Genomic DNA, 17,776 nt, shown 5'->3' with positions numbered 1-17,776 from the left:
CAGAGTCATAGAGCTGCGTTTTTTCCTTTGCAGTTTATGTGAAGTACAGGCCCTAGCTAAAGTTTAGCAACAGCTAGGGGCTGACACAATATTTCACCACATTGCACTCACTTTTGTTTCCACTAAGCTTTACTTTTATATGAATTTTAAGCATGAATATATGAATTACACTCAAATAGAAATATCACTTGCTTGCTCATATCACTACACATTCGAAGCACTGTTACTTCTTGACGCTGGGATACACTCTCTTAAATGTTGAATATATTTTTTGAAGATCCCGCTTGCTCGAAGGTCACGGATTCGACACTCGCTTGAGTTCTTTCGCTCCAAAATAAAAAGTGGAAGGGCACGTTGTGACCCACGGTCATGACAGTGTGTTTTTATAAGTACAGTAAGATTTTAAAATGTGTCACTGAATTTGGCTACCCTTTTCTAGACATTAGTTATTTGTGAAGTTCAGTACAGTTTACTGGATTATTTGTGTTAGGGTGCAGTAATCTGAGATATATTTTGTTTATATTCCTATTTTTCAGAAAATTTAAGAAGTCAGAAGAGGTAGAAGGAGAAGAGAAGATTGTGGATGAGGAACAAAAGAAATTGACTGAGGAAGAGGAAAAGAAGAAAGCAGATTCTCTTTGGTCAGGTTTGTATTTTGCATTGTAGTATTTGAAAAAGAACATTTGCTGATTGTACATTTAATTTTTAACAAATTATATCAGCTTTTTTACAATATACTGACAAGTGTTGAGTTTTTTAATGTTGTCTTCTCTGAAGTGGATTTAAAATGAGGTCCTCAGCAGTGTGTTCTTGACATATGGACAATATGGATCAAACCTTTCGAGGAATGTGCAACAAAGTTGTCATTCACAGCTTTGTATATGACCATTCATGTGCATTTTAATGTAATTTAATAGAAGACTTGAACTTTTGTCCTGTGAGGTAGCTGCTGATTGTTTTCTTGTCTTTTTTTCCTCCTGAGCTTAAAATACCTTTCATTTGTTACAGATTTCATGAAGGACACAGGAATTGTTCCCAGGTCTAAGCTTAGTAATGGGAACTCAAGTAAGGAAGAAACTAAGGTGACAGTCCCTGTGAAAGCGAATTCAGAAAAGGAAAATAAAGTTACTATCACTAAAGTGTACGAGTTTGCTGGTGAAGAAGTCAAGTAAGTATTTACACCACACACACACACACACACACACACACACACACACACACACACTCTCTCTCTCTCTCTCTCTCTCTCTCTCTCCCTCTCTCTCTGAATTGCAGCTTCTTAAGGGGGCACAAACACCTTCCACCTGTGAAAATGTTATTCCCCCATGTCACTGAAATTTATTGTGCATTGTACTTGAAATTTGCTCTTCAGTCTACAGAAATGTATATCACCTTATTTGTAAAGTTTTTTTATTGCTAGATTTTCAAAATTCTCATTGTACTTACAAAATTAATGCCAAGATTTGTTACATTTTAACCCTTTCCAGCCCAAATTATCTGCAGTGATGGAAAAAAATATTTTCCCGTGAATTTCATCTAAAATGTGCATTCTGAACATGAAACCATCAATATTTAATTTTTGTCAGACTCCCATATGCTTAAAAAATTGGTGACGCCATATGGCATCATTGGGCACACGCGATGCAAGTCCTCATGAAAATTTCTTCAAATTGTGAACCTGAAATACAATCATAATACCATTTATATAAATGCTCCATTGTTAAAACCGGTTCTCCTGGTTATAAAATAGTACTTTTGGCAACATGCACTTCAAAATCGTAGACAAAATGCCCCTAAAACCAGCTCGAGCAAAACCTTTTACATCCCATATATGAGGCTTACTTTTCATGTATTACGGTATTATAATTTCATGCACAGAATTGTTCTCCTCGGGCTCAATATCAGTGAATCTAGCTCTGATGGCATCAATAAAAGGCCTGACTTTGAAAAGTTTATCATACTCTGGATGATCACATGACTTCATATTATCATCATTGATGTGGAAGGAGTTTCTGAGTTTGTCAAACCTATTGCGGGACCTGTCAGTGATTGGGGGAAATCTGGTTGCTTGGGCCCAGTACTTTCTGTAACTTGGCATCCTGACTATGCCTGACAGAATGTGAATTCCCAGAAATTGCTCTATTTCATTCTTATTTGTGTTCAGTGAGGATCAAGTTTTCTGAACACAGTATAAATTAGAGTTGCCTACAAATTTGTCTATGATAGAATCTGTACAAAATTGTTTGAAGTATTCATATAGAGTTATTTCACCTGGTGGATCAGAGTGATTCACTGTGCACTCTAAATTAATAGGTTCTAAGTTTTTACACCGCAGCCTTAAGTTGCTCTGCCTATCATTGGGTACTGGTGAGCCAGAAGTAGATGATTTTGCCTGAAGTCGAAGAGCCAACGGTATTTCATCATCATCCAGATTAGGTTCAACATTTACTTCAAAATTCAGCCGCACTTCCGGAATAGTATTTGGCACTGGTTCTGCAACTGTATTTGGTGTTGTTACTTCTTCCTTATCATCATCATCATCATCATCATCATCATCATCATCATCACTGATATCGTCAGATACGTCACCTTCCAGAAGAAGAATGACCTCTTTCTCAAATAAAAGTTTTTCACTTAATGGATTCATCTAGAAAAAGAAAATAAGTAAATAGTACACAACAATTTGAAATGCAACTTCTAACAAAAATTTATTATGATATAATTTGGAATAGTATGCTACTTATTTCAGTTATGCTATTTATTAGCAGGTTTTTCTTACATTTAATGTTCAAAATATACTATTAAATGTTTACATAATATTGCAAAACAACCAGTAATAATGAGAAAGGCCTCTGAATAAAAATCTAATTGCCTCAGATAAACATAACCTAAAACATGGCTGCTGCCCACTTATGCCATATGGCATCATACATATTTACACACACAGAAAAAATGTAAAGCTTAACATAACAAGAACTTACATACAGAATATTTATATTACACCCTTTCTCTCCCAAATAACATAATTTGAAACAAAAATCAATGGTACTTACAATGAAATGAAATGGCGTATGGCTTTTAGTGCCGTAAGTGTCCGGAGGACATGTTCGGCTCGCCATGTGCAGGTCTTTTGATTTGACACCCATAGGTGACCTGCGCGTCGTGATGAGGATGAAATGCTGATGAAGACGACACATACACCCAGCTCCAGTGCCAGTGAAATTAACTAATGATGGTTAAAATTCCTGACCCTGCCGGGAATCGAACCTGGGACCCCTGTGACCAAAGCCCAGCACGTTAACCATTTAGCCATGGAGCCGGACAGTACTTACAATAAAACATGTTATAATGCAGTACGGTGTGAAGGAGTCTCCAATTCCAAGTCGTCTTGATTATGGAACATGCATAAATCTTCAGCGATGTTCAGCCATTGAACTGCTCCAGTGCTACCAACCAACTCCTAACACCACAATGTATCCTACCATAATGTTATATGGCATTCAAGATAAATTTCAAAGTACAGAAAAAAATGTTAAATGTCATGATGCCATATGGCATCACTGGCCTGGAAAGGGTTAAAGTACATTTCTGTTTGTTCTAAAGTTAGTAGTCAGATTAAACACCTGAGCCTCAATGGTGAAAATATTGAGAGAAAAATATTTCAGAACATTGAGATTGACGTATTTTTTATCGGAAAATATTTTATAGAAGACTTTGTGTAAAAGTTGAGCAAGAGATTGAGATTCATGTTATAGACAGCAGTAGGAAGGGCAGTTATGCAGTTATCTTGAAAACTGTAGAAGCTGTGATGTAAATATGGTTTAGAGAAAACAAGGGATACATGCACACGTGGCAGTCTGGAGTTGGTTTAAATGCTCACCAACTCTGATCACATGGGAGTACATTTTAATTCAGAACTCGGTCACTTTTATTGATATCTGAACCTTTTTCTTTTTCAAAGATATGAAAATTCATTTCAGTTTATAGTAAAAATGAAGGATTGATTATATTTATTATGCTGTAAAGTGCATGTCCCCACTTCAAGCCCTGTGTTCTTTTCACAGGTATTTGAGGAAAATGTATCTGTTAATATGAGGAAGAAAAGTCATACAGGGCCATACATAGTAACCATTTTCTCTGTTCCATTTCTGCTGATGACTGTGAGGGCCATTTGGTTGAATGGTCATCTCCAGTTCTCAAGACTGCAGTTCTGGCAGTCAACATTTGAGAGTTCTTAAAAGTTACAGATCCAGATCACAAGATTAGAGATCTTTAAAGATGTTATTTTGTGTACCATGTCATTTCCCTTTGTATGCTCTCACATGATTTTTAGTGATCTTCAAACTCAGTCACTTGCTTGAAGCTCTTACTAGCCTTTGTCCCTTCATTTTCTCCTTTCAAGTTCAATAACACTGCCTAAATATTTATTGGGTGTATTAAAATGACCAAAAGTTTTGCTCCATTCCTTTATCATATCTTCTCCAACTCACTTGTTCTTAATTACTCTGTTACTCATTCACCAGGGTCAAGAAAAGGAAGGGCTTCCAGAAACAGATTTCCATACAACTACAGGAGACCCTCCCATTTCTGTCACAGGACTGGCACACAACCAGTATTTTAAAAAAGTTTGATAATCCCAGGAACAAATGAAGACTTCTATTACAACACAGAAAGTAATGTAGTTAGGAATTCCACTAACAGAAAAGTAGAGTTACATAGATTATAATCCTAAATAAGACATGTACCCTGAGTTGGTAAAAACAGAATTTGGGAGGGCGGTGAGAATCACATGTTTACTTATTTTTATTGACAATGAAAATCCACAGCCTGTTTCCAGTCATTCAACCGGGTCAGGAATGGAATTAATGAATGAATTAAGACCCCCTCTAGCGGTGAGGATAGGTATTGTGCCGGCCGCTGAAGCCTGTCGCACTCCTCTGGGGCAATGATTAATGAATGACAGATGAAATGAAATGATATTGGAGAGTGTTGGTAATACTAAATTCCCATGAAGGGAATTAGATATTTTTCCACCAATAGAGCATATAAAAAATCAGATCAAAAATTGGATGTATGGCTTTTCAGGCGTTTGCTCTATTAACCAGCATTTCGTCTTAGGTCTGACACTAGACTCGTCAGAGTGGGATGTGTCAGACCCCACCCACTGATGCTGGGGTTTATGCAGGTGAACTTATCAGAAGCCTCTTATGTGGCACAGTCTGATAACTGCATACGGGAGATAAAACTCCACAATGGAATTAATGCCCGCCTAGCAATTCCAAATGGTAATACTAAATTCCCATGAAGGGAATTAGATATTTTTCCACCAATAGAGCATATCAAAAATCAGATCAAAAATTCAGGAAATTGAAGAACAACTCCACAAATTTGTGATAGAAAAACGTGTGTTAGGATATGGTGTTTCTAGTGAAATTTGTCAATTGAAAGCACTAGAGATATCAAAAGAACTCAAAACACAGGGTTTTACTGCAAGCCGCGGATGGATCCAAAACTTTTATCATAGAAAGGGATTGTGCATTCGGAGACGTGCATCTATTTCACAATGTCTCCCTGGGGCGTATGAAGAAAATTAACGGCTTTTCAGCATCACATTATTCATTTGAGGAAGCAAAATTCTTATTTGTTGTCGCAATTTGCGAATGCTGACCAGACACCTGTCTGTTTTGAAATGCCGTTGGAAAATACAGTGGATACGAATGGTTCTAAAAGTGTAACCATCAGAACAGGTGGTAACAAAAAGCAACGATGCACGGTAATGTTGTGTGTATTAGCGGATGCAACCAAACTCCCATATGTGGTTCTGAAAAGGAAAACATTTCCGAAAGGAAACTTGCCGTCCGGTGTTATTGTTAGAACACGAGTCCAGCTGGATGGACAGTGTGTTAGTTGAGGACTGGGTGAAGTGCGTTTGGCAATGTCGCCCAGGAGCTTTGTTACAAAAACGAAACATGCTTGTGTTGGACAGTTACCGAGGACGTACAACTGACACTGTAAAAGATACGATGAGGAAAGGAAAAACCGATCTTGTTATAATTCCCGGAGGACTCACTTCTATTCTACAGCCATTGGATTTGTGCATGAACCAGCTTTTCAAAACTGCAATGAAACAGTTGTACACTGAATGGATGTCTGATGGTGACCATGCGTTAACACCAACCGGACGAGTGAAGAGGCCTGAAGTGGGACTAATATGCAGCTGGATCAAGACCGCATGGGCGCACATTCCCAACGATCTAGTGTCCAAAAGCTTTAAGAAATGTGGAATTTCAAATTCAGTGGACGGTAGTGAGGACGACTATTTGTGGAAAGATGCCTGAGACGAAAGTTCCTATGGTGAAACTTCAGATGACGACAGTGAATTGTGAATGATCTGAGTGTTGGACGGATTTTATTTACGATTTTTGTGATGATTTTATTAATTGTAAGCTGCTTGAATTTATACTTGTGGTATATTTGAAGAAAATTAAATAGGTATGTAATTATTTGATTTTTTATTTTTTTCCGTATTTTGCCGTCTCAAATTTAGGGTGCGGGTCTTATTCGGTGGCGGGTAGTATTCAGGATTATACGGTAGTTCCATAGAAGTTCAACTCCAGGTTGTTCCACTTATCTAGTTGGTGTCAGTGCGTGATCACCAGGAGACACCATCCCCTCCGTGTAAACTTATGTTTCAATTCCACCTTGAAGGGCCAGTTCACACAAATATCCAATGGCTATTGCATGGAGGTCAGACCACCTGGAATTATGGCAAGATCGATTTTTCCCTTCCTTATAATTTCTGTAGATTGCCCGCGATAACTGTCCAGCACAAGAATGCTCTTCTCCCAGTCCTCAATTAGCGCACTGTCCATCCAGCCAGATTCTTGGGTTTGAATTAAAGCACCACAGGGTCAGTTTCCTTTTGGAAGTGTGTTTCTTATCACAGCCACAAATGGAGGCAGTTTCGTTTGTTCAGCTAATACATATAACTTGATCTTCTTTACCACCTGTTCTGATAGTAACACTTTTAGAGCCCTTAATGCAAACCGTATTGACTAGTGGCATTTCAGAATACCTGAGCATCTGGTCAACATTCCTTTTGAGAAAGCAAATAGGAATTTTGCTTCCACAAATGAATATTTCATAGGCACCAGGGAGATGTTGCAAAATAAGACGTACACCTTCAAATGCACAATCCATTTCTTTGATGAAAGTTCCTTATCCACTAACGGCTTGCAGTAAATCCCTCTTTTTTAAGTTTCTTTGTGATTTCTAATGATTTTTGTTGGCAAATTTCAGTTGATACATCATAACTTAGTTCAGGTATTTATTTCAATTTTTGAAACTGTATACGTTGCCGTTGGGAAGCTCTACAATCACCGTTACTTTTCAATAATGTTTCTTTCTTCCTCCAGTCGCAAATACATGATTCGTCAATATCATGTTTTTTGCCAGTGGCACAATATCCAATGGTGTTTTAGCATTGTAGTACAAGAATTTCCTTACGATCCATAGTGACTAACATTCATGACGCCCGCCTCCGTAGCGTAACGGTTAGTGTTATTAGCTGCTGTCCTCGGAGGCCCGGGTTCGATTCCCGGTAGTGCCAGAAATTTAAGAATGGCAGGAGGGCTGGTATGTGGTTAAAATGGTACATGCAGCTGACCTCCATTGGGGGTGTGCCTGAAAAGAGTTGCACCACCTCGAGATGAGGACACGAGTTTACTTACTAACATTCATGACTATAAGAATTGAAGGAAGGTCTACGTATTCAATACAAATTAATATTTAATGTAAGTTATCTTTACATTAAATACATTTTTATCTGTTTACTGGTTTTGACCCTTTAAGGGTCATCGTCAGCCATTAAAACTAAAATTGACAATTTATACAGTAGGAATATAACCTGTATGATTAAAATGAACACTTTAGGAACTATGAGCTGTATTATAAAGTAGCTTCGCTCACGTGGATTTAGTAATTTCATAAAAGTAATTGTTTCTTGGTACTGCAGTATGAAATTTTTTGAAAATCGCTAAAGTATAAAAACTCACCAAAAGAATGAGTTTCATTTACCCCAGAACCTCTTTGTAAACCACGTTTGTGGTATTGCCTTTTGGGGCTAAGATGACCAGGCAACTGGCAGAGTTCGCTCTGGAACTTGGGACATAAAACTGTACATGTGGAAACAGTCCTCTCTCAAGTCGAAAACAAAAATGCTTAAAGGACATTCTAAATACCAATATTCACATCTGTAACAGTTAAGTTTTTGAGATATATTGTTGATATACTCATTTTAAAAATTCACAAGTTTTTTCAGTTTTGTCCGCCCTCTTAAATGGATTTTAGAAAACAAAAAATAGGTGGGTTTTTTTTTCATTTTAAAGGAGATTCCAAGTGCAAATTTTCACATATGTAACATCATCAGTTTTTGAGATATCATCTCCCCCTTAGCAAACTAATGAATCTGCAAATTGTCAGAAAATTAGGAGAGCTGAAAGAAGTTGTGATTACTCATCTCAAATAAATTTTTATATTTAATGATTGGTTTTATGTGTTAGCCATACAGAACGAGCTGCAGATGCGAGACTTTGTCAGAGGGTAGACATTATATGAATAACAAAATCTACTCCAGAACTTCAGAACTACAGATTCCCTAGTTTGTCACTTTTGCTAGTTTGCCATAGTAGGGACGATATATGTATCCTCATAAAAAATAACTCGGCTCCTACACTTCTTTTCACCCTCTCTCGTGTTAAGTGGACTTTTCAAAAACAAAAACGCGTGTTTCTTTATTTTTAAAAGAAATTTCAGATACCATTTTTCACGTCCGTAACATCTTCAGTTTATGAGATATAAGTATCCTCATAAAAATAATTTAACTCCTTCACTTCTTTCCACTCCTCCCAGAATGGATTTTCGGAAAATAAAAGTACGCGTTTCTTCACTTTTAAAGGAGATTCCAAATACAGGGGAACCTCGATTTTCCGTTTTTCGAGGGACCACGAATAAAAAACGTACAACACAGGAAAACTAAAAATCCGGGAACAAATGAACCATCAGCAATCTGGCTAAACTTCAAAAAAAAAAAAAAAAATTAAATATTTATACTTAAACAATCGTAAACCAAACCAAACTACAGCCCCAATGGGCCTTCTGCCTACCAAGCGACTGTTGCTCGGTCCGAAGGCCTGCCGATTACTAGGTGATGCATGGTCAGTGTGATGAGTCCTCTTGGGCATTATTCCTGGCTCTCTAGACCAGGATCACCATCTCACCATTTAATAGCTCCTCAATAAAAGGTAATCGTAGAATGAGTGAACCTGGAACCAGCCCTCATATCCAGGTAAAAATGCCTGACCTGGCCAGGAATTTAACTCGGGCTCTCCGGGTGAGAGGCAGGCAAGTTCGACCGCATTGCCGACTTCAAACATTAATTACCAGTACGCGACTTTAAAATCTCGAAACTTTACATTCCGTTTTACCGGAAAAACTTTGTCAGTTTCCTCTGAAAACTTCTTTTAAGTTCAGCAACTTTGATCAGCCAAACTCTTCAAAAAATCTAATACCTGAAACGCAAAGCCAAACAGCAATCAACCCCAAGTAGTTTTTAATTCTCTAATCTAATAAAATAAAGCACATTAGATACAAAAGCACCCAACATAATGGCAAAATCCATTTTTTTAAATCTTCCATTGTAATTTGGTCACCGGTATATTGTTTGTAGTCAGTTTATGGAAATCTTGTACCGCGTAAATTAGGCCTACATCGACTTGTAAAGGTTATGTTGAACTCGAGAATATGGTTTTGAATGTAAGTATCGATCCTCAAGTTCTCGAATGCATTATATTCAATTCCGCCCATCACTAATCACAATCAAATTGGAAAGAGAAAAAATATCATTAACACTTCGGAAATTAAGGTCGTTTGCGACCTTGAGCTCAGCTGGAAAGCACGCTCGCTGTACAAGTCAGTACGAGTGCAAAATGATACTGTATTTTTAAATGTAATGTGCGCAAATAAAAACTGTGGTTTTTATAACATTTTAACACAAAAACATGAAATTCCAGTCTTGTATTAAGACCAAAACAGTAACAGGCAATCCCGAAACCTCCCATGGCTTTATGTATGTAAGGGCGCAGCTGTGAGCTTGCATCCATGAGATACTGGGTTCGAACCCCACTGTCGGCAGCCTTGAAGATGGTTTTCCGTGGTTTTTCCATTTTCACACCAGGCAAATGCTGGTTCTGTACTTCAATTGAGGTTACGGCCACGGCCACTTTCTTCCCATTCCTAGGCCTTTCCTATCCCATCATCGCCATAAGACCTATCTGTGTCGGTGCGACGTGAAGTAAAAGGCAAAAAAAAAAAAAAAAAAAAAAAAAAATGTATGTAAGGTGCAACATCCATTCTAGTCTCGGTAACATATCATATAAGATAATATTAAAATACTAAATTTGTGTTACTTAAAATGGAGCAGTTTCGATTCTTGCCTGAAAGCCCAGTGACTATACAGTGCCCAGAGGGAAGTGCCAAAAATCTGTTTGGCGATATACTCGAAAGAAGTAAAAAAATAAACATGTAACCCTGGTCGATAATGTAGGCATTTTGCAAGTACGAACATTTGACAAAATTCGTTCTGTCTTCAAGTAGAGCTGTTGAAATGCGCTCTCTCTCCTTCCAATTTTTGTGGACACACTCTGCTTTATGATTTCCGAGGATTCTCTAAACAATACTACCCGAATGCGATGCTAAGATGGTCCCTTATGCATGTTCACCGCTGATTGCTTTTCCAGTATGGTACAGTACTTCCTCAAATTACCGCAATGGCGGGATGTTAACACCAAGATCTGTAAGTATGCTGTAGCCGTCCTTTTGTGAGATACAGTTTCTTGGGAAAAAAAACCCCGCGATCCATGGTTTAGCATTGATGGGACTGAAATTTATGGACGGTTGATCCGGGAAATCATTTCTTTGAGGAACGGGTAATGCGGGATTTTTATGTGATTTCATTAGGATGCTTGCGGGACCACGTAATTTGAATGAAGAATATGGGAATACGTAGTTTCCGGGAACGTATAATCGAGGTTCTACTGTACCAATTTTCACATATGTAACATGTTCAGTTTTTGAGATATTAGTATTCCCCCTTAAAGGATTCAACCCCGTTTTCAGTCCTTTTCACCCCCCTCCCCCCAAGTGGATGTTCCAAAAACAAACAAATATGTATTTCTTTATTTTAAAGGAGATTTTAAATACCAATTTTTACACCCTAATTTTTAAAATTCACCCCATTTTCACTTCTTTTAAACCCCCTTAAGTGGATTTTTCAAAAACAGAAAAATATGTTTCTTTATTTTGAAAGGAGTTTCCATGTACCACTTTTTACATCTGTAACAGATTTTGAGATATACACTAGCGTCTGAAAGTTTAGACTCCCATGAATTTTCACTTACCATGAAAGATAGGGGCTATTTATTGAAAATCAACATGGAAATACCTATGTTTTTAGAACTAACTAGTTTTATTACACATTTCACTATCTGGTGGCAAATGAATGTACCATTTTTCCACTTCTATTATAACGTCCAAATTTAAAGTGTTCATTGTTTAAGAAGCTTTTCTTGTGGACAGTCGAGATTTCTTCTGAGGACGCAGAGCACAGTTCCCTGTGAAACTTTAAGGATTTCACCTTATTTTCTTGACATGGCATAAGCCCAAAAGCCTATACAGTATCATTTATTTACGGTGATATTGTTTCTTTTCCAGTATTCCCTCTGCTTTCACCAAATCACCAACCTGATTATTTCCTAAACATCCCCACACCATCGCATTTCCTCCTCCATGCTTCACAGACAGAATTATGCAGGATTCCATAACCTTTCGCCGGGGCGGCAACGAACGTATTGGCGATGATTGGAACCGGATTTTTCATATTTAGATTCAGCCGTCCAAAGCACCCTTTTCCATTGTTCAGCGATCCAGTTAGCATGCAGTTTGGCCCATTGTAGCCTTTTCTGCTTGTGTACAGTTCTCAACAATGGTTTCCATGCTGCTACGCGACCAAACAATCCCGCCTCAAGCAGACGATTTTTCACTGTTAAGAGTAGGCCAAGGTGGAAGGCCGAATGATTCCCTGATCAAGCATTTTATCGATGATCTCGTTCAAGACCTTGACCTTGTATGTATGTATGTATGTATGTATGTATGTATGTATGTATGTATGTATGTTCAGTCCGTCAGCAATTCTGCTGGTGGGATCCTCAACAGCTCTGCCATCAGCTGTCTTGGCCTAGGCATCACTGAAGAGGCGTACTAGGAAATGAGGAGTGAGGTAGTTTCCCGTTGCTTTCGTCACTGAGCCAGAGTTGCCATTTCATATCAGTCTGCCAAGCCCACTGAAATGCATACACCAACCGACCCTATGAGCAACATTTTCACACCATTCATAGCAGGAACTGGCTGCATAAGGATTGGCATTACTAGCATCGCTCATACCTCAGTCACTTTCATATTGTCAAAGCCAAGGATAAGACAGAGACAGATCTATGAAAGTAACAGAATTGCTCTAGCCTATACTAGAAGACATAGTGCACTGTGAACACTAAGTCCTGCCAACAAGGGCATACCTTGACCTTAGGAGGAGATAATTGGTAAGGAGGAATTCTTACAGGAGTAGGATCCGAGACTTCGATTTTATATTCCAGCACATTAGTCATAACCAATTTCTCGGGAAAAACATCAGAAAATGCGCCACAACTCCCTCACACTCTGCGCCTGATCCTCAGGCAGATGGCTAAGGTCACACACCATCTCGCTCTGAGGGGGCGTAACCGAAAGGATAGAAGCAGAATTTTAAAAACTTCGCGGCATTATTTACAGAATTACAAAATTTAAAGCAACAAGTGTGATCCTGGAAGTCTAAAATTAATCCGGAATAAGAAAAAAAATTTGTTCCTAAGATGATGGGGCACGACAAATTTACAGCTTCGAAAAATGGAAATTTCCAAGAGAAGTGAGATATACGAATTTTCGCCCTAACCAAACCCCTAATCTCTACGTTCGAAGAGTTGGCCAAGACGCACGGAAATGAAATAGGTTCCAAGTCCAAAAACTTACAAATAGACTTATGGGCGGCATACCACTTCTCACTTATGGGGGAAACCACACTGCCAGAGTCTAACAGTGCAGATACGGGTTCGTTACCAACCTCAACCTTAATAAAGGGAACAGGACCTTTAAGATTCGACGAGATGCTTAAACACTCTACCGGACACTTAATAGGCAGACCTTTATCACCATTGACACACGGGAGTTCATCAGTGGGAATATCCACGACTGCCCCCTCACCTAGTCAACTGGAACTCGAAGTTCCCGGACATTTTCTCTCCAAATGACCAGCTAGACCACACTTAAAGCAAACCAACCTACTGCACCTTGATTGTCCATTTGCGCCAGTGCTAACTCTAGAAGACCGCGCTTCCGAAAATTTAACTGGGCAGCGGTTTTACAGATGTTCTGACGAGCTGCAGGCGTAGCATTTCCCTTCATTCCCTGACTTGCGTGACAGAGTACTAAGGGCCTTAGGCACGGAGAGATCACTCAGCGTACGCAGAGAGTCCGCGTGACGAACTCCTTCGGCGGATACTACCATCGCCTCCAACTCCAAAAAATTGCGAGAATGGGCTGCAAAACACAAACAGGAGTGGTACGCAGGAGAAATCCCCTCTACGATGGTTGAAATAATTTGCTCTTCCGAGTAGTTCAACGCAAAGACTCTTGCATAAAATTTGATGTCAGAAATGAAGTCCGATAAGGACTCGTCAACACGCTGCACTCAAAAATAGTAACTTTGAATAAAGGAATTAAGGCCTGAGCCGGAATGAAATGTGTTAATAAATAAGCATGAAACTGTTGAAGGGACGTATGCTCAGCAATAGCATTAACTATCTTTTCCGACAAAACACCAAGAGCAAGTGGATAAATAATCTGTAACATGTGAGCGTGTGATAATCCAAAGACTGAGGCATGGTCTTCGAACTCTATGAGGAAACGCAGGAAAGAAACAGTCATAATCTATGAGCTTCATTTCCGTATTGATTGCTACTACAACATAAAAATGATATGGAAGCCTCCACCTTATCAATACAGGTTTATTTACTATTGATTACAGTAATGCCAGTACCGGTTTCGACCCCTATGGGGTCATACTCAGCTGTCATATATCAAACTAGTTTCAAAAACATCACATTACAAAGCGTTGCATATGCATGAAAACTGACCCAATTTGACAAATGATTAAAAACAAGTTAAATGTTCAAATAGTAAGAATAATAAAATGGGTCCTTTCCTCTTTAACTTTAAAAGTTACATGTTGTGGGAGGCATGTCACCTCATTATTTCGTTGATCTAATGAACATCAATTAAAATTTTACATTACTTAAGTATACTGATATTTGTAAAGTTATTATTATTTACATTTGTGATATTGAGATATTACAATGTTTAAAAAAAATTACATGTACATAAAAAGTTGACCCGATATAACAGGCCGTTTAAAGAATGAATGAAGTAGTAAAAACAAAATAAAATTTGTCCTCTTTCTACTCTAACTTGTTACATGTTTGTTGTTACTACAATATTCCTGTTAGTATGGTAAGTACACAGATATTGTGGAGTGCTACTATTTAATGTTGAAACTTATAACTGTTTTTAGTTCATTCCAGTGTTTTCTTCTTCAGATGATTGTATAATATTGCAGGTGATATAAATATCTTGAAGATTCTAGACGTTGTGATGAAGAATTACGTCTTAATTTATAATCGGTCAGATGCATTGTCTGTGTACTATATTCTCAGTATGTACTAAATGCTGAGTTAAAATTGCGTATAATGAGCTGAAGTTTATTTAGTTACAACACCGGCTCGTATGTGTGTCACCTTCAAGCACGAGAAGCAGAATCCTCTTACTCAGTTCGGTCAACTGTGACCTTGCCCAAGGGGCGAGGTGACGTGTCGAGTGAGTCAACAACGATTGGATCCCCCAAAAGGGGCAGGGGAAGTAGTCCAAAGACATAGAGGCATGAAAAGAGTGGGAAATGTTTCCAGAGTGGGAAAATATCCACTTCCTCTGAGGCCATACTTAATAATCGAGGAATGACACTTTATTAAGGGTAGGAAGGCAGGCTGGGAATGAATACATAAACATATATACATATACTAGAAAACAGTTACAAATATAAAGTGACATAACATTAGAGCCTGGCCAGGCTGAATAAAATACCAAGGGCCGGGGGAGACTTCCCACGGCACATTGGTAAATTTACCGCCACATAAAAGAACTCCTGCGAGACAAAATTGCAGCACCTCGATGTCTCCAAAAACCATAATAGTAGTTAGTGGGGTGTAAAACCAGTAACATTATTATTAAAAGTCTGTAATATTCTGGAATTTTTTTTTTTTCAGATAAAACGTGGTTGCCAGCCATTAAGGATTTACGTAGGTAATTCTCTTCCCTGTACTTTCTATATTTTCAGTGTTTTTCCAAATTCATTCGTTCGTCATCACTAGAGGCACCTGTTTTTCACAAAGTGCGAAATTGTGAAATTTTACTAATTTGGCTCAAAAACGCGAAACTACTTATTTTTAAGCAAAATCGCGAAATAATTTACGAAATTATTCGGAATTGCATCATTTGAAATTAAGACGGAGATTCGAGGCTAGTTGTGGCAATAAAATCCGATAATCGATGCCGAAATAGACTTTATACCTGTTAGATATATATCGAAAGCTAAGATATAGTATATCTATTATTGCTAAATTAGCTTCCTGGGATGCGAGGAATGTGTCGTATTAATAACTTCGTGACGGAGTGATGGTGTCCTCTTGCCTGTTGAAAATCGCTGCTGATCAGTGCGTTTAATTTCCTATTTTTTGCTCAGTTTATAAAATGTTTGTGACAGTTTTTGATTGAGAGGTAGAATTTGCATCGGAAGGATTTCACGTGTTTGGGAAAACTAGAAAGATACTGATATGCATATACTGTAATGTGTGAATTGAGTGGCAGAGAAAGGACTTGTGCCTGAAAACATTAATAACAGAGTTTCACATAAGAACAACAAGGAAAAGGTGCTAATATCGATAGGCATCAGAAGAAAAGCCAGTATGACCAGACACTAGTTCAGCGGCAAAACGACCAAAAGACGATAAAGACGAATTCATTTTATCTACAACTCAAGTTTTTATGGAGGCAAATATTCCACTGGTAAAAGTTGATCATCCGAAGATGAGAGAGTGGATGGAAAAATATATACCATGTTTGTGGAATTCAATACAGTTTTTCTGAGGAGGAAATTTGAGGTTATGTTTTTCTAACTTTGTGCGGTTATGCTAGTTTTCTCGTTTAACGATATTTAGGCCTAGATAATGCATGCTGGATCCTCATTTACTTAAAATTATAAATCATTTAATCCATTCAAATGATGGTAAAGAGCCCTCTAATATTAGGCCTATTGATTTTTTAAGGTACTGGAGACTTGCCCACAGCTGGAAGACTGCAGGAAGGTTCTGTACCTCGGGTCATCAAAGAGGAGGAGGAAAGATTAAAAGAAGCTGTAAAAGATGAGAGAATTTCAATTCTGTGGGATGTAACGACTGATCACAAAAAGGGCAATGTACGTTTATGGTTCTGGTAAAAGTGCTTAGTTGTGGCAATAGAACAGTTCAGAAGTTATTTGTAGGGGGAGTGAAAGTTATTGCTAATGCTAATGCTACAGCATGTTCACAGGCAATTATGAATGTAATTCACAAACTTGAAATTCATTACCCGAATGTAGTTTCTGTAACTTCAGATTCAGCACGTTACATAGGCAAGTGCATAAATGCAGTTAGGATTTTAGTTTCAGAAGGGTTAGTACACACACAGTGCTAGACTTTTAAACTGAATTTGGTGAGCAGTGTACGGGCAGTGGAACTTAGTGCTTTGAACCAATGTGTTGTACAGGCAAAACACATCTTCCTTAATACACGGAAGAGAAAGCATGTATACATTCAATTCTTGAAACAGAAATAAGAAGACAAACCCACTAAAGCTAAACACTTCCCTATTCCTGTGATCACCGGGTGGAACTCGTGGTTTAAAAGTGTTGGGTACCTTGGAGAATATCTTCGTGATCAGTCAGTAATGTTGATAGTGAGAGGGCATTCTCAATGTATTGTAATGTAATGTCTGACAGAAGAACAGCTCTGACTCCCAGAAATATGGAACTCATGTTCTCTCTCTCTTTTTTCAGACTGATGTGTAAATTATATACTTAGGCTAGGCCCTACTTGTTAAACTGACAGCTGATACAATTTTTTCAAATTTCCATGCCTTAATATAATGTGTAATACTGTGTGTGTTCTAAGCGGAAGCATAATTCATGTATATATACTTTATGCAAAAATACAACGTTGTTATACTGCAAATGTGTTATAAACTATGTTCTTGGTTTACCTGTCATTGCTGAAAAGTGGAAATAAAAATTAGCAAAATGAATAACGAAATAAAATAAAAATAACTAAAAATATACTGAAATAACTGTTAAAAAAATAACAAAATAAGGCAAAAATTTTCAACACAAACAGGTGCCTCTAGTCATCACCAGTTGGTTCATTCCAAGCTATGTGTTAATGTCATACTTTCATTCATGTGTAACATCTCATTTGAGCTTATCTTGTCGTCAGCTCCCGCTTGGAGCGCTGTGCCAGCATACAGCAAGCACCTGATGACGGACGAG

The 17,776-nt window shown here is 38.1% G+C and overlaps 1 protein-coding gene across 2 annotated transcripts in view; it reads left to right on the top strand.

The window, feature by feature from the left end:
• Yeti (yeti) overlaps positions 1–17,776 on the top strand; it is a 79,264-nt gene that overhangs the window by 36,415 nt on the left and 25,073 nt on the right. For both annotated transcript variants that reach the window (XM_067136129.2, XM_067136128.2), the window contains exons 4-5: positions 537–646; positions 1,009–1,168. In XM_067136129.2, the coding sequence (XP_066992230.2) occupies positions 537–646; positions 1,009–1,168 (270 nt within the window). The remainder of the gene's footprint in view (positions 1–536; positions 647–1,008; positions 1,169–17,776) is intronic.

This window comes from Anabrus simplex, chromosome 1 (assembly GCF_040414725.1).
Source record: "Anabrus simplex isolate iqAnaSimp1 chromosome 1, ASM4041472v1, whole genome shotgun sequence".
Classification (NCBI taxonomy): Eukaryota; Metazoa; Arthropoda; class Insecta; order Orthoptera; family Tettigoniidae; genus Anabrus; species Anabrus simplex.
This window is presented reverse-complemented; position numbering and strand designations above follow the sequence as displayed.